This window comes from Delphinus delphis, chromosome 12 (assembly GCF_949987515.2).
Source record: "Delphinus delphis chromosome 12, mDelDel1.2, whole genome shotgun sequence".
NCBI classification, from domain to species: domain Eukaryota; kingdom Metazoa; phylum Chordata; class Mammalia; order Artiodactyla; family Delphinidae; genus Delphinus; species Delphinus delphis.
This window is the reverse complement of record NC_082694.2, coordinates 13,120,402-13,144,108: the sequence shown is the minus strand read 5'-3', so window position 1 is coordinate 13,144,108 and position 23,707 is coordinate 13,120,402. Positions and strand designations below refer to the sequence as shown.

The window sequence follows — 23,707 nt, the reverse complement described above, 5'->3', positions numbered from 1 at the left end:
CGGTTCGTGTCCCGGTCCGAGAAGATCCCACATGCCGCGGAGCGGCTGGGCCCGTGAGCCATGGCCGCTGAGCCTGCGCGTCCGGAGCCTGTGCTCTGCAAGGGGAGGGGCCACAGCAGTGAGAGGCCCGCGTACCGGGGGGAAAAAAAAAAAAAAAAAGTGTGATGATTCTGAGAAAGAGGTCCCTGGGGGAGGGACTAAAAGAAGGAACTGATCCAGTCAGGGAGGTGGGGAGGCCCCCGGAGATGTGAGGTGGGGGGCAGAGATGGGGGTGCTTCAGGCAGAAGGAAAAACACGGGAAGGGCCCTTTGGCCACCTCTTCCTTTTTGCAGGTCTCTCTCCCCTCCCTGTCCCTTCCCCCCTTCCCCTCTCCCTCTCCCTCACTCTCTTCCTCACACCCCTTAGGGGTCTGCTGCCAGGCCGATTACCCCCAGGCCCTTCTGCATTCTCTCCACCCTGGGAGGGAATTCTAAGGGTTCAGTTTTGTAGCATTACAAAATACTTTTTGTAATACTACTGTATTTCAGCACCTTTCCAGAAAAGCATGGACCCTAGGGTCTGAGCAGTTTTCCCGGTAAAATACTATCGTCTACCTCTTGAATAAAAATCTAGTGTTTAAAGACAAAAGGCCAGGGATACCCGGTTCTTGCCTGGAGAACCTACCCCTGCGGGACTCTGAGGCCCAAAAGTCAACCCAGGAAGAAGAGTGAAAGGCCTGGAAACTTCTGAAATAAACAGATTTTAAAAAATGACTGTGAACTCTCTGAGCACGCAGCCTGTTGTCCCTTATTTATCCTCAGATATTCCAAATGTTTCCCTTGTTTATCCACAGAAAATAAAACTAGTGAACTGTGCCACAGACCAATTTCTTCAAGAGTTTGTTTTGTCATTTCAAACATGTAAATATATTCCTTCTGAGCCTCCAATATTAATGCCAGACGATACACTAACACGAAAAGTGAACTCAAATTAATGACAGAACAAGAAAGGCCAGGGCTTAACACCACGGAGGAGCTCCGACTAAAATAAAGAATCAAGTTTTTAAATCATGAGTAGGACTTACAGTTTTTAATGCATGTATACATCAAGTTCAAAGATGTCTGGGCATCTCGCTGTCTTTCATAGTGACCTGGAAAGAACATTAATGAGGTCATCTATAGCCGATTAGGTATTGTTGTTACTAGTGACGGAATCAAAAGTGCACAGAAATATTATTTTTATTTATTTTTTGATGTGGACCATTTTTTTTTAAGTCTTTATTGAATTTGTTACACTATTGCTACTATTTTATGTTTTGGTTTTTTGGCCGCAAGGCATGTGGGATCACAGCTCCCCGACCAGGGATCGAACCCACACCCCCTGCATTGGAAGTGCAGAGTCTTAACCACTGGACCGCCAGGGAAGTCCCGGAAATACTATTTTTAAAAAGAAATGGATAGAAATAAAATGGGATGTGAAATGATACACTCAGGGGAACTGGGCAAAATAATTCCACTTGTTACACACAAATGGCCCAGAGGCCAGGGAGGGTTGCCTTCCAGGATGAGAGCAAGACACCTTCCTCCTACCTAAAAGAAGTGCTCTTGGGCTCCAAACCTGTTATATTTAGGAGACTTCAATATGGTTGCTTTTTCTCTCTTCCATATTTTTCCCGTTATCTGAAGAATATTTCAAGTGGAAGACGACCGTGATGCCAGCCTGTGTCCTGGGTTCAGTCTGCCTCCGTGCAGCCCTCCTGGTCCTTGCCTCTCTCTTTGCCCTCAGCCTTCTAAGAAACAAAGAAAGCTGGTCATGGAGCCTTCCCAGGTTCACACAGTGACTCTCAACCAGGGGTAGAAAATGTGTCAAAATGCCCTAGCCTGGGCTGGGATGGAGATGAGGGGGTAGAGAAACCAACACATCCCCAGAGAACACGCAGTTGCAGATGGGAGTGGGTCCAGCCCTCTGGTGGTCTGGGAGGGAAAAATAGTTGCAAAGCACTGATTAAAGTATTGATGTGCTTGAATTTTGAGCTTCTCCTGGGCAGGAGTAAAGTGGCTTACAATTCCGTTTCTACCTTGTCGGGCATGCTGGAGGTGCTTGGTAAAAAAACCGGTGGGAAGAATGCTCACTGAGCCCGAAGCCACCAATCTAAAGGGAACCGACGAGACAGGCATTTTGAAAATCAAGGCCCAGGAACGCCAGGGTAGAAACAGGAACCCTCCTGCAGGGCTTGGGGCTGCAGAACCAGGCTAGGAGCTGAGCCTGCCCCTCAGGAAAACTGGAGTTTGCACTCAAAGGGCAGTCAGGCAGCACAAAGGAGCAGAGGGGTCAAAGCAGAAGCCCCTACCCATTGTGTCCATAAAAGCTGCCTGGAGAGGAAGCCTGGCCAGCGAGAGCCTGTGCTCTGCAACCTCTCCCAGGGCAGAGACGGAGCTGTCAGAGAAATGAGCCAGAACTGGTGTGAAGAGGTGCAGGGCCCCAGTGCAGTCAGCTGACCCCGCTGAGCAGAACCTGTGAGTTTGGGCTGACAGCCAGTGGTTCTGGGCCCCCTCGGACCCAATGCCTCATTTTTTTTTTTTTTCCCGGTACGCGGGCCTCTCACTGTTGTGGCCCCTCCCGTTGCGGAGCACAGGCTCCAGACGCGCAGGCTCAGCGGCCATGGCTCACGGGCCCAGCCGGTCCACGGCATGTGGGATCCTCCCGGACCAGAGCACGAACCCGTGTCCCCTGCATCGGCAGGCGAACTCTGAACCACTGCGCCACCAGGGAAGCCCCAATGCCTCATTTTAAATCCAAATATTTTCTAACACAACATTGTAAATCAACTATTTCAATTAAAAAAATATGTAAAACAAATATTTTCAATTCTTCTATCCTGAATTGAAATTCATAGATAATATAATGATTGTCTCTATAATCTTAAAAATCAATATAATACCATAACTATAACATAGGAGAAATGAAAAGCAATGTATAATATAATATGTATTTCTATGTAAATACTCAGGAATGATTGCACTTGGAAGGCAAAAGAGCTCCTGCAAATCTCCCAAATGCCTGCTTGGGTTGATACTGCTCCATTGGGACCCCTGCTCTAGCCCTGGGGTAGCCCCTAAGTCTCTGAGCTCCTGGGCCAGCCAAGTGGCTCCTCCCACTTCCCAGCAACTCACCCTCTGGCTGCAGGAGAGGAGGTGGGCGGCAGGACCCAGACTGGCCCATTCTGGCTCTGCTGCTGACTCATGGGGCATCTGTAGGGACCAATGCAGCAAGAGGTGGAGAAGCTCCGTCAGTGGTGAGGCCTTCCCGGAGTCCCCAGTTATGCATAGACACCGCGCCCCCGCCCCCCCCCCCCCCCCCCGCCAGCTCCATCCTCTGCCCCCAGCTGCCAGCTTCCTGCCCAGTGATGCCACAGAAAAGGGAGCCCAGGAGGGTCAGCTGGAGAAGGAAAGATCTGGCAGACGGACTTCACTTCCTCAAAAATCCCAGGCAGCACAGCGGGGTAAAGGTCAGGTTTCTTTAACTGTTTCACCTGGGTGCTCCGGATCCTTTTTCTTCACCTGTCTGGTCTCTACTTTAGCAACAATGTCTAACAGCACTCTAACTGTGCCTCGGACCCCCAGCTTTGGCAACAGGAAATCTCCAGCCCTGCTCATCTAAAAGCCCAGAGAAGGGATGAAGCTGCATGGGGAGAGCTCAGTTCCCCCAGCATGTGGCAGTGTGATGCAGGGGGCAGAGCGTGTCCCCTGAGTTCAGCAGCCCTGGGTTCAAATGCTGACTCTGCAGTCTGTCTACCAGTGTGACAGCAAGTTACTTAGGTTCTCTGCACTTAAAATTCACCAGTGGTAAAATGAGAAGAAAACCTACTTTGCCGGGTTAAGCATTCAGCAGGATCGATTTTAAAAAAACAAACACCCAGCCCAGACACAAAATAGTTTTTCCTCCTCTCGAATATCAGGAAGGGAGCTGAGAGTGACAAGAAAAGCAGGGCTCAGGGAGCCCCAGAGAACTAGTTTCAAGTCCAGATCCTTGAGTGCAGGTGGCACACCATCTACAACGGAAATAATGACCGCCTGTTGGGAGAGGGACGGGTGTCGTCCGGGGAGCTCTGCACTGGTCAGTCCCACGGCCCCCATGAACTCCGTGGCGTCTTCGCCGCCTCCACTTCGCTGCTTTTGCCCCAGAAGCATCTCCAGGGCTTCCAGAGGAAAACCAGCTGGAGCGTTCACTGTATGGACTGCTGTTTGGTCCACTTCCTCTGCAATCACTGTGTACTGAGGGTAGGGAGACCATAGCCTTCCTCCTTCAAACCAGTATCATATGTACTAGGGAGATAATGTGGTCTCAGTTTAAAGCAGGAGGGCAGGAGGAAAACTTCCCAGCAGAGGCATCGTATCTATACAACCACAATCCCTCTAGAGCCTTTTTTTTTTTTTTAACCGTGTGGACAGTTATCTGCAAGGGTTTGACCCGCTTGTGCCTAGAGGGGGGAGCGTGGGTCTGGTGACCTCAAAAGCTCTTGGCAGGGCTGGGGACCAGTGGATCCTTCTGGGACGGAGGGTCAGGGATGCCGGGGGGGGGGTTCTGCAGGGACCCACCAGCTCCGGAGCCACCCGGTACAGAGAGCTGAGCAGGTGGTACAGGAAGTTGAGGCAGGTAGCCGTGTAGAGGTCGGCGTAGCGCATCGTATGGTTGGAGAAGAGCGTCTGGCAGAAGCCGCAGCGGAACAGGCTGCCCATCGCGCTGTAGCACTGGTCCAGCTCCTGGGAGACTCGCTGGCAGAGATCCCATCCCCGCCCACCCCACCCCCTCCCCCCCACCCCTGCAGCCCACGACGGGGAAGGGGCTGCCGTGTTGCCCGGCCAGCCGGGGTCTTTGGGAAGTGGGGCAGCTCGCCGCTTTGCCACGGACCCCACTTCCCGCTTCACAGTTAGTTTCCTGCCTGGCCCTGGAGAGTGACCACCCTGCAGTAAATTCTCAGCATCACTTACCTTCTGATGCCTCCTCAGAGGGCTTTGCAGGAGGCCCACACGCCCAGTCCCCACTCCGGCCCCCCCAACAGGCCCCCCCGCATCACAGGCCCTTCTTTTAGAGTCTAGAAAACTGGTCCAGACGTTACTCCCAGAGTGACTGAGCAGCACGTGTGCCTCAGTTTCCCCGTGAGTAAAATAAGGATGACGATCCCTGCCCAGCCCACCTCACGGGGCTGTGGGAGGATCAAATACCCTACAAGAGGCTCAGCAAAGATCCTTCACTATTGGTCCCCTCTGGGCCTGGGAAGGCCAAGTGGCCTGACTCCCCTTGATGTGGCCTGTGGGACTCTCCCAGCTTTGGTGACTGGTCAAGTAATACCACAAGGGAACGTGTCCTTTCCACCGGCCCTAGATCCCGTCTTCTCAGGCCCCTTGTCTGGCTGACCTCAGACGCTAGCCGGGTGGTCGGTCACATGAGGACCCAACCCAGGAGGCCGGCACTTCTCAAGGTTAACGGTGGAGATTGAGGAACTGGCTAAGCCCCACCCATCACCCTGCAGGCCCTTTTAAGAGCACACTGCTGTCGTTCGTAATATGGCCAGCAGGGGGCGCTGGCTGACAAGGCCAGGTGGCGCTCCTGACGACTGGGGGAGTCGTAATTGGTCTCTGGGGTCTGGGACGGAGCGGATCCAGTCAGGCCGCCCGGAGGCACACGCCCTACCTTCAGCCCCCTGGGCCCATCCCCTCCTCCCTCGGCACCCCGCTCTTACCCGAATCTCCCTCTTGGTGGAGCTGATGAGTGGCAGCCCGGAACTGCTGCCATCCATGTGCCTGGTGCGAAAATGGCCACATGACCCAGGAAGAGAGGAACGGCCCCCCAGGCTCCAGGCACAACCTCCCCAGATCGAGTTGGGGACACCAGTGGGGGGTACTGGGCTGGGTGTGTGCCCGTGAGATGGTAAGCGTCCTCAGTCCAGGCTGGTGGGTCAGCAGCAAGGGCCTAGAGGTCACAGTGTGAGTGTCCCAAGGGGGTCAGAGGGGTCCCAAAGTCCGGTTTACTAGGGAAGCCCACCCTGAAACAGATCGTGATTTCCCGACCACTCTGGCGAGGATCCCGCTGCCAGGCCTGGACATGGACCATTACCCTCCATCCTGCTCCCCTCCCCGGGCAGGGGTCACAGGTCAGGGCTCTCACTGGTACAGGTCCGCCAGTTGCATGTCCAGCCTCTTCAGCTCCTCCATTCGCTCTGAAAAGTGGACAGGGGACAGGGGGCTTGACAACCCTGCCCACCTTTGTCCCAGGCCTAGCTCAGCTAGTTGAGGTGAGGGTGGAAAGGCCACTGGGGTCTAGGCTCCCCCTACTGTGTGTATAACATCCTTCACCCTTTCCTTACATCGAGGGAGACTCTGCCCAAGGCAGAGCAGGGACGGTTGAGGAAGCTGACAGGGAGTCAGGTGACCCGCCCAAGGTCACAAGGCAATGACTCAAACCCAGCCCTTAGGACAAGCCCGGATTGTTTGGGTTCATAGCAACTCCTGACCCCGAGGATACAAGTCATTCCCGGCTGGGAGAGTGGACCTTCCACTCACTAAGATTCCTCAGGGTGGGTAAGGAGGGTGGGTTCAGTGAGGAAGGAAACCTCGGACTACAGAAACACCACAGGACTCTGGAATCAGGAGACAGGATTTGAGTCTCAACTTTAGCCCTTCTGGCTGTGTGACTTTGGGCAAGCCGCTTAACCTCTCTGGGTCTCTTGTTTCCTCGTGTATAAAATAGATCTGCTCTCACAAACCACAGAGAGGACGGTATTATCACGGTCACTACCAAGCCCCCCGCAGGAGAGAGGGGAAGATGTGACCATGGTGCCCCCTGCTGGCCCCCCACGTCTCACCCTCCTCTCAGGCCCAGATGTCCAGCTCCCGGGACAGCTCAGGAACCACCAGGCAAGTCCGCCAGCCCTGCCGCTCCTTGGACTTGAGGATGTCCCCAAAGATGTGGTCCCCGACGCCCAGGATGTCCTTCCCCCGCACCCCGAGCAGCTTGCACACTGCGTCTGACGACCCTGCCCGACCGTGGGAGGACAGGCCCACTCACAGCCCTTCCTGTCCTGGTGGGCAGCCTGGGGACATGGGCTCCTAGCTGAGAGGTGGCGCCTGTGGAGGGACGGGGCGGGGAGCCGGTACCTCCAGAGTAGACGGCACAGTGCTGATGGGGCCCCGTGCTGGTGCCCACGCGGAGCTTACCCATGTCCTAGAGCAGGCAGAAGGGGTGCCCTGGCCAGAGAGGGCAGGGGGCTGGGATTGGCAGGGGTGACCGTGGGGTGTGGGAAGAAGGAGGCGGCAGAGGGCCCTGAAGGGGTCCCCTGCTTCCTTGCTTCCAGGGACAGACAGACAGCAGAGCAGCAGCTGCTAAGGGCAGATCAAGCCTGAGAGGCGGGTTCCCTCCCCACAGCGTGGGCCACGGGTCATGGGGGACGGGCCTCGGCCCCTGCATTACCGTCCTGAGCTGTCTCAGCACCGTTCCCTCCGCAAAGAAGCAGGGCTTCTGCGTGTCCACCACGATCAGGTCGAAGTAGGACCTCCAGGGCCTGCAGGGGGTGGGCAGGTGCAGACACAAGTGCTCAGCCTGGGAATCTGACCCGCCGCGGCTCACAGGTCCTCAGCCAGGTCCCCGCCAGCCCCTGCCCCGCCATACCCGGCCGGATGCCCGCCCAGGCTCCGCCACGCTCTGGACCGGTGAAAGCTCGCCAGCCCTCGCATCTCATGCCCGCCCACGTGCCCTGGCCCTGGCCCTCAGCAGGACTGAGACGTCCTGGGGGCAGGACCCCGGCAGTCTGGCCACGCAGCCATGCTGGCATGGGAGGCTCACAAGCTATAGCAGCGGAGGCCAGCGCTGGATGTCGCGTGCACCGCGTCAGCCTCCAGAGCCCCTCACAGCAGAGTCAGAGACGCAGGGGCACGGGACAAGAGCACAGTCCCCGAGCTGCAGACCCGCTCACCGGCTTGCCTGCCGGGTCCCCGCGGGGTGTGTCATGCCCCCTCCCCCAGGCCTGCTACAGCCTCTTCTCACCCCCTTCCCCACCCACTTCCGCCCCAACCAGCCCCTCCCCAAATACCTGATGGCCTCTTCACTGCCTTCTCCAAGGCCGTGAGTGGCCTTCCCCACCCCTCCAGGCTCCTCCTGTGGACCGGCTGAGGTCACTGGTCTCCCACCCACGGGGGAAGTTCCAACAGACCCACCCACGTGAAACGACCCACACACACACTTGCCTCTTCGTCCAGCGGGGGGCTGGCCATGGGAAGGGCCCCAGCAAGGTGGCCCAGCCCGGCCCTGCCTGCCCTTGACACAGCCTCCCCCAGCCAGGCGCGTGGCCCTCACCTCACCAGCGCCAAACAGGTAGCTCCGGATGGCCTGGCGGGGACAGGGCAGGGGTCAGGGCACCCAGCTGAGATGGGCCAGGGGCCACTACCTGCCATTGCCCTCACCCCACAGGCCACGCTGGGGACCGCAGGAGCGAGATGGTGGGAAAATTGCTTCTTCCACTGAGATCTAAAAAGGCCAAGAAATGGAACCCAAGATGCCAACCAGGCAGTGGGCGGAGCAGGGTCTTGGCTGCTGTTTCCTGCAGTGCCTCAGTTTCCCCAGGACCAAGAAGGAAGCAGTTCTCTGGCCCGGAGGCTGAGGGCCTCCCCCGTCACAGGCACATGCACGTCGGTGTAGTTGTAGCTGCCGGTAGCCAGGAACACCTTCCCTACCTCCTTCCTCTTGCCCCGCAGGATGGGGATTCCCGCCTGGGTCAGAGAGAAGGGCAGCCTCCAGGGCTGGGGTCTCCCCAAGCTGCCCCGGGAGCCCCTTCCCAGGTCTCAGCCCCATGGGCAGGGGGCCTCAGGCCAGGCAGGAGGGCGGGGCGCAAGGCCAGGGTGCACAGCTCTGTCCAGATCTCGAGGGGAGGCCAGGGAAGGGGGAGCAGCCCCAGTGCCCTGGGGAGGAGGGGGACAAAGGGACAGGCTTGGTCACGACCCTGGTCTATAGCCACTCGCATCCTTCTCCACGTATTTCTCCAAGTCCTCTGGGGTCCTCTCCTTGAGACAGCCCCGCGGGAGGGAGCAGAGCTGTGAACGTGCGTGCACGCGCGCGTGCCTACACATGCCTGCATCCAAGATGAGGGAGCCCAGACCACCAGCCTCCACGGGAAGAGGAGTGAAACCTTATGGGGTCTGGGGGCCTGGGCCACTCACCGAATGGTGGACGTTATCCACGGCATCCGTCACATCCTGGAAGACATGAAGAGGTTCCCATGCTGATCACCGGTGTCACAGCTGGGTCAGGCCAAGAGCGAGGCTGATAAGGGGCCCTGATGTGACCACCAACCCTGGACCCCTACCAGGGGGACCCCTCCATCCACAGTGGGCCCGACACTGGGCTCATGGCCCAACCCTCCTGGCACGGGTGTCACCCCGTGGGGGCATCAGTTACAAGGTTGGGGGCCCCTACATCCAAGGCCTTCCCTCTGAGCTCCTGGAGCCCCTCAAACCCCTCAGGAGGAGCCTCTGCCCTCTGGCGGGGCCCCCATTTCCGGGCTTGGCCCCTAAGCTGCACAGTGTCCTGCTGGTCACCCAGGGCCGCAGCGGGGAGGGGCATGGAACTCACTGGATGTAGCGGGAGCAGCCAGAGAAGAAGCCCACCAGGCAGACGTAGAGACAGGTTTCTAGGGCAGAGGGAGGCTGGTCGGTCGCCGGCCCGAGGATCCAGGCAGCAGCCCGCCAGGCCGGAGCCAGGACCAAAGGATCACCTCCCCCCACCCCCATCAGCCCTCACCAGGCAGGTTGAAGAGCGTGATGAGGGTGTGGGACCGCTGCAGCTCATCCCTCTGAATGAACTTACTGGGGTAGAAACTCCAGATCTCGGCCCTAGGGAAGGGGTGGGCTGGGTGCCATGATGCCCCTCCCCAGCGCCTCCCAGAGGCCAGGACAGGCCCCGCCACTCTTTCCCGCCTCTACCCATCCTTCTCTCCCTCCTTATCCAGCTGGCATTGCCGAGCCCCTGCGATGTGCCCGAGTCACCCCCGCCACTGTCTTTCCTCCAGCATCCTCGCCCCGCACCCCGTTCCTTACTCCGGGAGGAAGGAGAAGCCATGGGTGCCCAGCAGCCCATTCCCGCGGGCGTCCACCTTCAGCAGGTTTCCACAGGGCGCGTCAAACACCAGCCCCCCGGGAGAGGGCACAGAGGTTGTGGATGAGGCACCAGGGCCAGTGAGTGGGCCCAGCCTCCCGCCCCGCGGGCTCCCGCACCTGGTGGGGAAGGCAGGGTCGTAGGTGCAGCGCAGGATCTCGTGTGGGTACCCGACGCACACCAGGCGCTCCAGCAGCAACTCGAAGGCCAGCGTCTCATAGGCCGGGGACTTGTAGGCTGTGGGCCAAGCAGACCCAGGCCGGTTGGTGCCCGCCCCCTGCTCCCAGCCCCAAATTCCCCTCACTCCCCTCCCCCTCCCAGCCAGAGTGCAGTCCATGTCGAAGCCAAGGCAACAAATCTTCCCCAGCTCCAGGCTGCGGTTGACAAAAATCCTGGAAGGGGAAGGACACTGAGATCAGCCCCCCAGACTCCAAGACCCAGGGCCTCGCGTGTGTCTGGGCACATGCGTGTGAGCGCGTGTGCAGGGCTCCGTCTCAACGTGGGAGTGTGCTGGGGGCATCCCCGTGCGCGAGGTTGCGCCGTTGTCTCTTTCCTGAGCGGGGTCACTGTGTCCAAGTTCAGAGAGGATGCGTTTGTCACAGGTGGGCAGCACATGTCCCCACGTCGGCGTGCGTGGGGGGAGAGCACCTCCCTCCATGCCAAGTGTACACTGTCAGGTTTCCCTCTGACGGGTCACTGCCCACCTACAGAAAGATGTCCCCTTGTGAGTGCAGGGGCTGGTCTGTGTTCTGAGTGTCACCATCCCTGTGTATGAGCTGCTGTGTTGTGTGGGATATGTCAGGAAATGGGGTGTTTGTAAGATCCCCCCGACCCCCATCCCAAATGCCCATCTCACCGCCGGTGCCAATCCTACCCCAGGGCCTGTGTCTCCCCTCTGGGCCCCCCAGGCTCTCCCCCGTCCACACAGGCCATCGCTGCCAGGAGTGAGGAGACAGCGGCCCCCTCCCCAGCCACCTGCCTGCTAGCAGTGAGGCCCAGCAGCTCCCGTCTCCCTCAAACACTTCAGACACCACTGACCCCGTGGGCGCCACCCTGGGCCCCCATCTCCTCCTTTGAGGGAGAAGAAAGCCAGGACAGTCTCTGGCATCCCCTCTCTTCTCTAAGAGAGAAAATAGTAATGATCAAGGAAGAAGAATTCATCCGTATTATGCCACCTCCACTTCTAGGGCTTGTGCCCCCAAAGACCTCAACCACCTAGAATGTAGCAGAGAACACAGAGTGAAGCAAACATGGCGTTTACAAAAGCGGAAGACGCGTGTGCTTTAAAAATAAGAGTGTCGGGACTTCCCTTGCGGTCCAGTGGCTAGCACTCCGCGCTTCCAATGCAGCGGGCCTGGGTTCGATCCCTGGTCAGGGAACTAGATCCCACGTGATGCATCTAAAGATCTTGCATGCCGCAGTTGAAGATCCCACACGCGGCAACGAGGATCCTGCGTGCCGCAACTAAGACCGGCACGGCCAAATAAATAAATAAATACGTAAGAAAGAAAAAAAAATATGTCCACTCAAAATGGATCTGAAAGGACACAACGGTACATTGGTAGCTGTTAATAGAGCAGGGCTAGCTCTGTCTATATAAGTAAACAAATGGGCCTAACCATAGAAGTTCAAACTATCTGGTTATCTCATGTATTAACACAAACTGGGTCTCAGTTCCAGTTGTATTTAATGTTTTATGATCTCCTAGACTTTCCAGTCCAGGCACTTTTTGACAAAACTTTGTCCTCATTTGAGGGGCTTTTGTTGTCGGGTTTTTGTGTTTGTTTTTGTGGGTATTTGCCTCATTCCATCCCTGAGCTTTGCAGCTAGACAGATGTGATTCAAAACTATGTTCTAAGGTGTTTCCTGTAGTGGAGTCATTGGTTTGCAATAGTCAGTCATGCTTTTCCACTAAAAGGGGACGGAGGGGTGGTAAGCCACGAGATAAGCTAAAGTTAAATTGTTAGAAGAATTTCTTGATAGGAAATTATAGCTTTGCGTTTTGTTGCTCTATTTCCTGAAAATAACTTGGAGATGCCCCTGATTTGTCCATCTACTGCTTTGATTCCTTGGATAACACTCATTCTTTCACGTTAAGCAAAACCAAGTAATTGTTGCAGAGGTCTCTGTATTTTGCAGCTGCCCTTTTGTAAGACGCACTTTTCCCAAATAAAACAATTTTAAAAACCCATAAAAAAAAATGTCCACTCAAAAACCTGTACTTGAATGTTTAAAAAAATAAAATAAGGGTGTCCTGGGACTTCCCTGGTGGCACAGTGGTTAAGAATCTGCCTGCCAAGGCAGAGGACACGTGTTCAAGCCCTGGTCCGGAAAGATCCCACATGCCATGGAGCAACTAAGCCTGAGCGCCACAACTACTGAAGCCCCCACGCCCTAGAGCCCGCACGCCACAACTACTAAGGCCGCATGCCACAACTACTAAAGCCCGTGCTCCGCAACAAGAGAAGCGACCACAATGAGAAGGCTGCGCACCGCGAAGCCCGCGCACCGCAACGAAGAGTAGCGCCTGCTCGCTGCAATGAGAGAAAGCCCGTGCGCAGCAACAAAGACCCAACGCGACCAAAACATAAATAAAATTAATTAATTAATTTAAAAAATAAAAATAATAAAACTAATAAAGAAAGAAAGAACTTAAGATTCTTGCTTTACACACAATTCTAACACACTTGGCTATCAATCTTCCCAGCCCAAGGCCATTTAAAGAAGTAATTGCTAGAAGCATACCAGGAGCTATAAGAAGTGGCAGATGACTAGAATCTCAGAATCAGAAAAAAAAAAGTACAAAAGTGAGTATCAAAAAGCAGAGCAGGGCTTCCCTGGTGGCGCAGTGGTTGAGAGTCCGCCTGCCGATGCAGGGGACGCGGGTTCGTGCCCCGGTCCGGGAGGATCCCACATGCCGCGGAGTGGCTGGGCCCGTGAGCCATGGCCGCTGAGCCTGCGCGTCCGGAGCCTGTGCTCCGCAACGGGAGAGGCCGCAACACTGAGAGACCCGCGTACCGCAAAAAAAAAAAAAAAAAAAGCAGAGCAATTGGGACCATTTAGTGTAGAGCTGGAAATAGTCCCTAAGGGTCCACAATTGCTGGTTTTGCAACAAAGCACAACGACTTCCATTCAGAGTTTTGACCTGATCATCCAGAAAGACTTATAGGATGTGGCATGTCCTCTTTGAAAAAGGAAGGCCAGTTTATGATACATTTTCGAAAATTTTCTCTACAAAATGGCCAAACTTAATGAAGTTAGGCACTTTTGAAGGGATAACAATTATCTGGGGGAAAAAAATGTATTTCAGTGAAATAGTTCCTTCCTTGGTAATTCCAGACGAGCAACTGTTAGGATGGTGAGGCAAGAGTATGGAGGCTGCAGGAGGTATATTACCTCATTGGATGGATGGATGGATTAGTGGATAGATGGATGGATGGATGGATGGATGGATGGATGGATGGATGGATGGATGGATCGGTGGATGGACGGATGGATTCGTGGATAGATGGATGGATGGATGGATGGATGGAAGGACAGTTGGATGCACAGACCTATGGACTATATATGGTAGCCTTTATTAAGGGTATCAGAGGAGAATCAAGCTTCAGAAATCAGCAGGATTTCCCGAGTCCCTTTCACCCATTCTCTGCTCTCTGCTCATCTCAGGGAGACCTTTTTAAAGGTGCATAGTTCCTCTCTGGGTCAGAAACAGAAGGAGGAATACCCGGTTATGGGAAGTCACCAGAAATTTCCTCAGCCCTCCCACTGGGTGTTAACATGGTGAGTGTGCAAAAATGTATCCTGCTTTTCCCATAGCTGAACTCGGGGGTCTATCCCAAGATTCCCTTCCACCTGAGGATAAGGAAGTCACCCAGTGACATTCACATACACTCCGTCACATCAGTGGTTTCTCAGGCCACCTCTCCAAGTACACTCCCAGCCCTCTCCTGGGCTTGACTGAACAGCGTGGGGGTTATACTCAGCACGCTGGGAGCTAGGAGCTGGTAGCTGCCCATCACTTCTTGGTGGGGCCTCATGTGACGTGCACTGGCACAGCTGGGGAACCAGCACATCCCCACACTGCTGCGTGCTGAGGTGACCATATCCCCAATGGACCTTCAGCTGGCCAGTCTGTAGTGCCGTTCCAGGATGTGGCCACCTGTCCAGACCCCAGTGCCCCTCAGCTGACGGCAGGTCCAGCTGGGGAGGACCACAGGCTGTCACAGGGCCCTCTTGGCCTGGCCCCTGTGCCACGGGCACCCTTGTGGGACTTGGTACATTTCAGAGCCCCTTCCAGAAGAGGAGATTTGTTACGGTAACAACAAGTGAATCCTTGCATTGCTTTGACTGTGTGCCAGGCTCGTTAACAGCCCTACGGGGTAGGCCTTCCATTACTCTGAATTTACAGATGGCAAAATGAGGCACCAAAGTCCTAAGCCTCTCGCCCACCATTACAAAGCAAGATGGCAGAGCGGACTTGAGCCCAGAGCCCAGGCGCCAACATCTGTGCTGTCAACCCCCGGGTGAAACCGCCTCTGCCCAGGAGCCCTCACAAAACCCCTGGACTTTTCAACAGCATGAAAGACAAAGAAAGGCCGAGGGAATGTTCCAGATTAATGGAGGAGGCTATGCGGTATCTGCTCTCAGATATTGAATCAGGGAAGAGGACATCCTTAGGTCAACAAATAAGACTAGACAATCAACAGCTGCTAAAAGTACTGGTTCAATGTCAATCTGTGAAGTTGATACCGTAAGAAAAATCTCTATTCTTGGAAAATACTGAAGTATTTAGGGTAAAAGGGTAACTTACCTTCAAATGCTCCAGGGAAAAAATTATGCATATAGAGACATCCATGGTGTGTGTGTGTGTGTGTGTGTGTGTGTGTGTGTGTGTGTACATGCTTGGGGAGACAAATGATAAAGCAAATGGAGTAAAATGTTAACAGTCGGTAAATCTTGGCAAAAGGTATAAAGATGTCCTTTGAACTATGTCTTATGTTTACAACTTTTCATAAACTTGGAATTATTTCCAAATTTTAAAAATATCTTTTTTAAATAAGGAGTCCCAAGGCCCCCATGTCACCACCAGGAACAGTCACTTTGGCTCCCACTTTCTTCTGAGCTCCCAGCTGGACGCCTCCCATCCCCCCAGGGGCAGAGTGGAAACAGGACCACTCAGCCCTCATGCCTGTTGCTTCTCACACCCAGGCTGTGCCTGTTTAGAAAGTGTCCAGGCCCAGCACGTGATGGCTTTGTTCCCCGTGGCTGCCTGACACTCAGAGAGGTGGCCAGATCGTAGGTGCCCGGGGTGTTGGGTGCACCTGTCGCCCCTCACACTTCACCTCCACCTTCAGTCGGAGGCATTATTCCAGCTCACCCAGCTGGTGCACAGCTGGTCCACAGCATCGAGGGGCCTTTCATACCCCTGAGCTTGGAGAAACTCTCTCGAGACCACCAGAAACTTCCCGCAGATGGGGCTTCCTCACACAGGGGTGGCTGTACAGGGAGACTGAGGCGGGGACCAGAGCAATACATCAGGAAGGCTTTTTGGATTTTTTTGGACAGGAAAGTAGGATTTATCGGTGGGTGTGAGTAAGGAGGGGACAGCGCCAAGACTCTCAGGAGTGCAGGGCCCGCCATGTGTCCAGGGGCCACGACTAGGGGTGTATTTGATCCCACAGGCATCTGGGATGAGCCACTTTTCTGCCACCATGTTTTCAAATTCATCCGCATTAAACTTAGTAAATCCCCTCTTCTTGGGGATGTGGATTTTCTGGCGGCCAGGGAACTTGAACTTGGCCCTGCGCAGGGCATCAATCACGCGCTCCTTGTTCTGCAGCTTGGTGTGGATGGACATTATGACCTGGCCAGTGTGGACCCTGGCCACCGTGCCCTGGGGCTTTCCAAAGGCACCGTGCATACCTGTCCGGAGCCTATCAGCTCCAGCCCAGGGCAACATCTTGTTGACACGGATGATGTGGAAGGCGTGGGGCTGCACTCGGATGTGAAAACTATCTTTGCCACAGCTTTTCATGACGTACGCGTTGGCACAAATACGGGCCGCCTCCGGGGCTTCGGAGGAGAGCTGCTCATGCTTATGTGACACCACGTGGCCACAGAGTGGGAGCTCAACCACTTTCGCCTTCTTCCAGCCCAGGTCAAAGATGCAGATCGTGGACTTCCCTGGTGGCGCAGTGGTTGAGAGTCCACCTGCCAATGCAGGGGACGTGGGTTCGTGCCCCGGTCCGGGAGGATCCCACATGCCGCGAAGCGGCTGGGCCCGTGAGCCACAACTACTGAGCCTGCGTGTCCGGAGCCTGTGCTCCGCAATGGGAGAGGCCACAGCAGTGAGAGGCCCGCGTACCACAAAAAAAAAGAAAGATGCAGCTCTTAGCATCAGGGACACCTCAGCAGAAGCCAGACTTTGGGTACAGTCTGTTCTCACCATACCGGTAACACCGGGAGGGGTGGCGGCCCACAGCAACACCAGGATCTTCAGGGGCGCGCCAAAGGAAGGCTTTTTAACAGAGGGGCATCCTGGATGAGGTCTTCAGGAAATGTAGGATTTGTGTTAGTTTAGAGGAGAAAGGGATTTCACGTAGCCGGCAGCGCGCCCAGCGCTGAGGGGCTGGAAGGAAACTGACCCACAGGAACAGCAGAGGCTGGGAGCTGCCTCCAGGGCAGTGGCTGTTGGAGGGCTCCTCCCCTCCGATGTGGCCACACAGCCAAAGGGCACGTCCCGGGGTGAATGGGGAGGGACGGTGACTGGAGGGTGGACTCCACTTGCTGGAAGGAGCTGGGGCTGACATAAGGCCCACATACAATTCTGCCCCAATCCTGCCCCACCCAGGGCAAAGGCCGGCCCCCTGAATGGGTGGGGCAGCGTGGAAGGAGAGATCTGGGGTGAGACGTTAGGAAACTTCCAAGAACTTATCTCTCCTGCCATTAGAATAAAGGAAGTCGCTGGGAGGCTGTGGTGTGTGAGTGCCTATGTGAGCGTGAGGGAGTGTGGGTGTGAGTGTGTGTGCGCTGACTGCCCACACGGCCGACCTGACCATCCTGCAAGAGCACAGGATGGGGGCAGGGAGGCCGGGGCCAAGGCTCCCCCATGGGACATCAATGCAACACTTTGGGGCTCCACTTTTAGGTAAAATTGGCCCCTGAGGGAGTGAGGTGAGGTCTTATTTACACCTAAACTGGGAAACCAGGGGCCCCCCTAGCTCAGCAGCTGTGCAGCCCTGCAGACCTTGGGTCCCCAGGGAATCTGAGGACGGCAGGAGGCAGAGGAAGCCCGAAGCACGGGAGACAGTGCCATCCTGTCCCTGAACTGTGTAGCTCAGTGGAGAAGGTGCACGATGGCCCCGAGCCAGGTTTGGGACAGGATGGAAGGGCATCCGAGACCCGCCAGACCTGCCTGAGGCCTGGCCAGGGGCCTTAACAGCCACTGCCAGGGACAGGTCCCTCCCCCTGCCCCCGACAGAGACCCACACCTGCCCTTGCTGCGACCTGGAGAATCCGGAGGGGGCTAGGCAGGATGAGCACAGGCCAGAGCAGAGGGTCCCGGGGCAAAGGGAACCTGCGCGGGAGTCAGAATGGGGCATATTTCAGTATTATGTGCAGTATTTTCCTGCACATCAATCGATCTAGTCAGACACCACGCATTCCTTAGGTATGCGCCTCATGCCAAACTTATGCTAGAAGCTGGGTTTAAAACTATGAGGAGGTGTTACCTGCCCTTAAGTAGCTGACAGTCCAAGAAAGGAGACAGACAACAGGCATTAGTGGGAAACAGTGAAATGAGAAAGCTGTGCCCTTAGAACCCGGGGAGGTCAGGGAAGGCTTCCTGGAGGAGGAATCAGCCATGCAAGGAATGCCCCCGACGGTGCTGAGCGGCCGCCTGGCGAGCCTGTGGGTGTCACAGACATGCTTGGTTGCGGTGGGGAGTTGGGGTGTCAGCTGGGGTGCACTGTGGCCGGCCTTCCAGGCCACACTGACAGGCGGGGACTTTCTCTTGGAGGTGATGAGAGTGAAGGAATGTAAGAGAAGACTGACCCGGTCCCATGTGCCCAGGGGTGGATCTCCGTGGCTCAGGGTGGAGGAGGACACGTGAGAGGGCTTGGCCGGGCGGCAGAGGCCAGTCCGGCGCCTGGTGCAGTGGTGGGGCAAGAGATGCTAAGCGCCTGAACCCGCCCTCCACGGGAGGCTGGCGAAGAGGAGGTGGGGGAAATACTAGGAAATAAACAAGGTCAGGGCTTCCCTGGTGGCGCAGTGGTTGAGAGTCCGCCTGCCGATGCGGGGGACGCGGGTTCGTGCCCCGGTCCAGGAAGATCCCACATGCCGCGGAGCGGCTGGGCCCGTGAGCCATGGCCGCTGAGCCTGCGCGTCCGGAGCCTGTGCTCCGCAACGGGAGAGGCCACGGCAGTGAGAGGCCCGCGTACCGCTAAAAATAAAGAAATAAATATTTTTTTAAAAACTCATGTACTTTATTATATGTACATTAGAACTCAAGGAAAAAAATTAAGGGTGATGGATTTGAAGATTTCAGATGGGGAGCAGTCTGGAGAGGACGAGGCCCTGCGGTGCAGGGTAGAAGCAGGTCCCAGGGAGGTTGATGGAGTCTGGGAGCGGGGGGAACCCGTGCCCCATGGACAGGAAGGTCATTCAGTTGTGAATGATTGTGAAACAGTTAAGAAAAACTACTTTGGAAAGTGGATGCTGCTGTGCTAGTTTATTCGCAGGCCCTGTTCCAATGAGGGTGCCGGTCCCAGCCGCCCTTTCCCTGTCTGTCCCCAGGCCTGGTCCCCAAATCCACTGTAGCATCTGCTGGGCAACACTGTGGACACCCACCTGTCCACACACCGCACACACTTACCAGGGCCAAACCTGGAAAAAGGCTTAGTGACACCACAGGGACGGAGTGGCCCTGGCTGGCCCACTGACACTTGAGGCCCTGGTTAGGGTCATCCTGGTCATACGGGTCTCCTTTTCCTTTGGATTGAGCTCTTCCCTAGGAGACTTCTGGCTCTCACACATGAGATATCCCCCATCCGCTCACTAGCCTCTCCAGGGCCTCCGTGTATGTGACACGGGACAGACCTGGAAGGCCACAGGGGACAGTGAACGACGGCTGCCGGGCACAGCAGCTGTCCTCACCAGGATTACAACCAACCCGAAACAGGTAGAATGCTTACTTCATGAGTCTTCGTTTTCTCTTCAATAAAACTGCTAGGTCTCAATTCATTTTTAAAGGAGAGAGGCATCAGGGTGACAGTTCCTACATTTGTCAAATTCAGACTGAGCTAAAGGCAGGCAGCAGTCCGGCGCCTGCCTGTGAGGCTCCCAGCTCAGACAGGGTACGTCCCAGGGGTTCGGGGCAGCACAAGCTAAGCCCTGTGCAGAGATTCTAGGTCGGCAGAAGAGTGACCTAATTAAACACACAGGCTTATTCTTAGACAAGGAGCCCCAATTAAGGCCCCTGGGCAGCCGCAGCGCAAAGGCACAGCTCTAGAAGTAACCGGAATAATTATTTTTAAACAGCAGTTACTTACTTCTGATTATTGAAGTAGCACATATTCATCACAGCACGTTTGGAAAATACAGAAAGTACAGACAAGAAAATGCTACCCAGAGAGAACCACTGTTTTTGCTTATTCCCTCATGGTCTTTTTTTTTGTACCTATTTACATGTTTGGCCTTCGGGGAAATGTTTATTCACATAACGTAAGTGAAAAGAGATACAAAATTATAAACAGTGTGATCCCAAATTTGTTAGGGTTGTCATAAGGATAGAGTTCTGTATCCTGTTTCTTTCACTCAGTATTAAAACACAAACGTCTCCTCCACCTCATTAAATATTCAGCTGCTTGATTTTTAATGACTGCGCAGTGTCCATCATATAGGATAACGTATACACTCTCCCATAGTGATGGGGCATTAACATTGTTTCCGGTTTTTTAAATAACTTTACAATGGACCTCCGTGTATAGCTCTGACTTTTTTTCCTGGGCTAGATTTCCAGAAGTAAAAAGTATTTAGGGCTCTTATTATACATGACCAAACGGCTTTCTGAACGTTGGAAGTGATTGGCACTGCTATGAGCAAAGGATGAGATATCATAGCGCCCATGGCATATCTTAATTCCTGTAATAACAACCAGAACTCCTTTACCTACTGGTGGTAGATCCAGGTCCAGCCCAGAGGCAGTGTTAGCAGACCAGTTCCTCAGAGCCACCTGGACTTTAGAACAAAGCACAGCCCGGGTCTGAGTCAGCTTTCACTAGGCGAGGCTGCTGTAACAAACAACCTTCAACGAGGAAGCTTTCTCTCTCACCCACGTTACTCATAAGATGTGGATCAGCTGTGGCTTTACTCCAGATGCCTTCTTGTTCTGGGACCCAGGCTGAAGGAACAAGCCCTGTCTCCATTCTCATGGCCAAGGACGAAGAAACAGAGCAGAAGCCCACCCTGGCTTTTAAGGCTTTGATGTCGACGTGGCAGGCATCACTCGCACTCACTTCCGTTGGCCCAGGGAGGTGATGTGGCCGGTCCAGTGCCCGTGAGGGGAAGAAGTACATTCCTCCCACGGGGAGGCACCGCTGGTCACACCCGGCTGTGCAGAACCCTCTACGGAGTGGACAGAAAATAACTGGGAACAAGAATACCACCGACCACAGCTCTGAGCCCTCAGAAACAGATCTCAGTGTTTGTTATCACATCCTGGGACTGAACGTGACATCAGGAATGTTTGGCAACAAGAATCCCTTTCATAATGGAAACTCCCGTGCCCCAGAAGGCTTCCCCGCTGACAGATGAAGGAGGTCACCTAGGTTTGCCTTTTGTGCAAATACAAGAAAATATTGATATATATGTGTTTGTGTGTGTGTATTTATGTACATATATTTATAAGTCGCTCCATTTAAAATAGTAAAGATATATTGTTATATTTTCAAAAGTTAAAAGAAAAGCCTTATGTATAACAGGCTACTATTTCTTGTTAAAGGGGGAGAATACTTACACATAATACATATAACTTATGCTTATATATGCATAAAACATTTCCCCCAAATCAATAAGAAGCTGGTAACAGTGGTTATTTCAGGAAAGGGAACTAAAGAACTGAGGGCAGAGAGGGGAGGTTTTTCACCGTACACGTTTTTTACAGTTTGAATGTTTTTCCTTGTGTTTATGTTGCTTCCCCGCCTCCAAATTTTTTTAACTAAAAATTTTTTAAATTGTCCTTTTTCAATCTGCTCTTACCCATGTTACACAGTCTCTCTGTCTGTTCTTCCTTCATTGCTGTCACACTGGGACATGCCCTGATTCCCATGCCTCACGCCTTAGAAAGCAGAGTTTCCAGAAAGCACTGGAAAACCCAGGAAGAGCAGGTAGCAGCAGACAACACACCCCCATATGGTTGTGCAGGCCGTGCTCTGTTATGGCCGGCAGGTAAGCCCCTCAGAGTAAGGTGAGACCGAAGGACAGAGAGAATTCTCTTGCAGGAGTTGGGAGTCTTGCCCCCGTGAGGAAGGTGGAGAGATGGAGAGAAAAGGAGACAAAAGGAAAGCAGTAACGTGTGCAAAGGAAGTTAGTGGTGCCCCCGAGACAGGACACTCTAAAGACAGGGCTGCCTGCTGTGCCACCGGCTGCCCAGATCCCGGCTCCATCCTCCTTATATCCCCATGTCTGCTCCAAATCTTCAGAAAAGCCTCCTAGGGCTTCTCTTGTGGCGCAGTGGTTAAGAATCTGCCTGCCAAGGCAGGGGACACGGGTTCGAGCCCTGGTCTGGGAAGATTCCACATGCCACAGAGCAACTAAGCCCGTGCGCCACAACTACTGAAGCCCGCGTGCCTAGAGCCCGTGCTCCGCAGCAAGAGAAGCCACCGCAGGGAGAAGCCCTCGCACTGCAACAAAGAGTAGCCCCCACTCGCCACAACTAGAGAAGGCCTGCGTGCAGCAACCAAGACCCAACACAGCCAAAAATAAAATAAATAAAATAAAAATAAATTTAAATAAAAAACACTGAGGAAAGAAATCAAAGATGACACAAACAGATGGAGAAATATACCTATACCATGTTCTTGGATTGGAAGAATCAATACTGTGAAAATGACTATGCTACCCAAAGCAATCTACAGGTTCAGTGCAATCCCTATCAAACTACCAGTGGCATTCTTCACAGAATTAGAACAAAAAAATCTTACAATTTGTATAGAAACACAAAAGACCCTGAATAGCCAAAGCAACCTTGAGAAAGAAAAATGGAGTTGGAGTAATCAGGCTCCCAGACTTCAAACTATACTACAAAGGTACAGGAATCGGGCTTCCCTGGTGGCACAGTGGTTGAGAATCTGCCTGCTAATGCAGGGGACACGGGTTCAAGCCCTGGTCTGGGAGGATCCCACATGCCATGGAAGAACTAGGCCTGTGAGCCACAACTACTGAGCCTGCACGTCTGGAGCCTGTGTTCCGCAACAAGAGAGGCCGCGACAGTGAGAGGCCCGCGCACAGCGATGACGAGCGGCCCCTGCTTGCCACCACTAGAGAAAGCCCTCGCACAGAAACAAAGACCAACACACCAAAAATAAATTAATTAATTAATAAACTCCTACCCCTAACATCTTCTTTAAAAAAAAAAAAAAAAGAAGCTACAGTAATCAAGACAGTATGGTGCTGGCACATAAACAGAAATATAGATCAATGGTACAGGATAGAATGCCCAGAGATAAACCCACACACATATGGGCACCTAATTCACAACAAAGAAGGCAAGAACATACAATGGAGAAAAGACAGCCTCTTCAATAAGTGGTGCTGGGATGGGACTTCCCTGGTGGCGCAGTGGTTGAGAGTCCGCCTGCCGATGCAGGGGACATGGGTTCGTGCCCCAGTCCGGGAAGATCCCACATGCCGCAGAGCAGCTGGGCCCGTGAGCCATGGCCGCTGAGCCTGCACATCCGGAGTCTGTGCTCCGCAACGGGAGAGGCCACAGCAGTGAGAGGCCCGCGTACAGCAAAAAATAAAAAAATTAAAAATAAGTGGTGCTGAGAAAACTGGACAGCTACATGTAAAAGAATGAAGTTAGAACACTACTTAACACCATACACAGAAATAAACTCCAAGTGGATTAAAGACTTAAATGTAAGACCAGACACTATAAAACTTTTAGAGGAAAACATAGGAAAAACACTGTTTGACATAAACCACAGCAAGATCTTTTTTGACCCACCTCCTAGAGTAACGGAAATAAAAAGAAAAAGAAACAAATGGGACTTAATTAAACTTAAAAGCTTTTGCACAGCAAAGGAAACAATAAACAAGACAAAGACAACCCTCAGAATGGGAGAAAATATTTGCAAATGAAACAATAGACAAAGGATTAATCTCCAAAATAACCAAACAGCTCATGGAGCTCAATATCAAAAAAACAAACAATCCAGTTAAAAAATGGGCAGAAGACCTAAATAGACATTTCACCAAGGAAGACATATAGATGGCCAAGAGGCACATGAAAAGATGCTCAACATCACTAATTATTAGAGAAGTGGAAATCAAAACTACAATGAGGGCTTCCCTGGTGGCG

At 53.8% G+C, this 23,707-nt stretch overlaps 1 protein-coding gene and 1 pseudogene across 1 annotated transcript; both read right to left on the bottom strand.

Moving 5' to 3' along the window:
• Positions 1-1,711: 1,711 nt before the first annotated feature.
• Positions 1,712-14,231, bottom strand: NT5DC4 (5'-nucleotidase domain containing 4). Its single transcript, XM_060026357.1, is given in 18 exon segments — positions 1,712-1,768; positions 3,153-3,230; positions 5,723-5,783; positions 6,148-6,199; positions 6,845-7,015; positions 7,137-7,203; positions 7,450-7,578; positions 8,332-8,364; positions 8,664-8,744; positions 8,994-9,065; positions 9,192-9,235; positions 9,238-9,272; positions 9,604-9,661; positions 9,772-9,863; positions 10,068-10,164; positions 10,246-10,365; positions 10,447-10,534; positions 14,061-14,231. Coding segments are annotated over 18 exon segments (1,506 nt in total).
• A 1,515-nt stretch (positions 14,232-15,746) lies between these two features.
• Positions 15,747-21,388, bottom strand: LOC132434776 (large ribosomal subunit protein uL16-like; annotated as a pseudogene).
• Between the last annotated feature and the right edge of the window lie 2,319 nt (positions 21,389-23,707).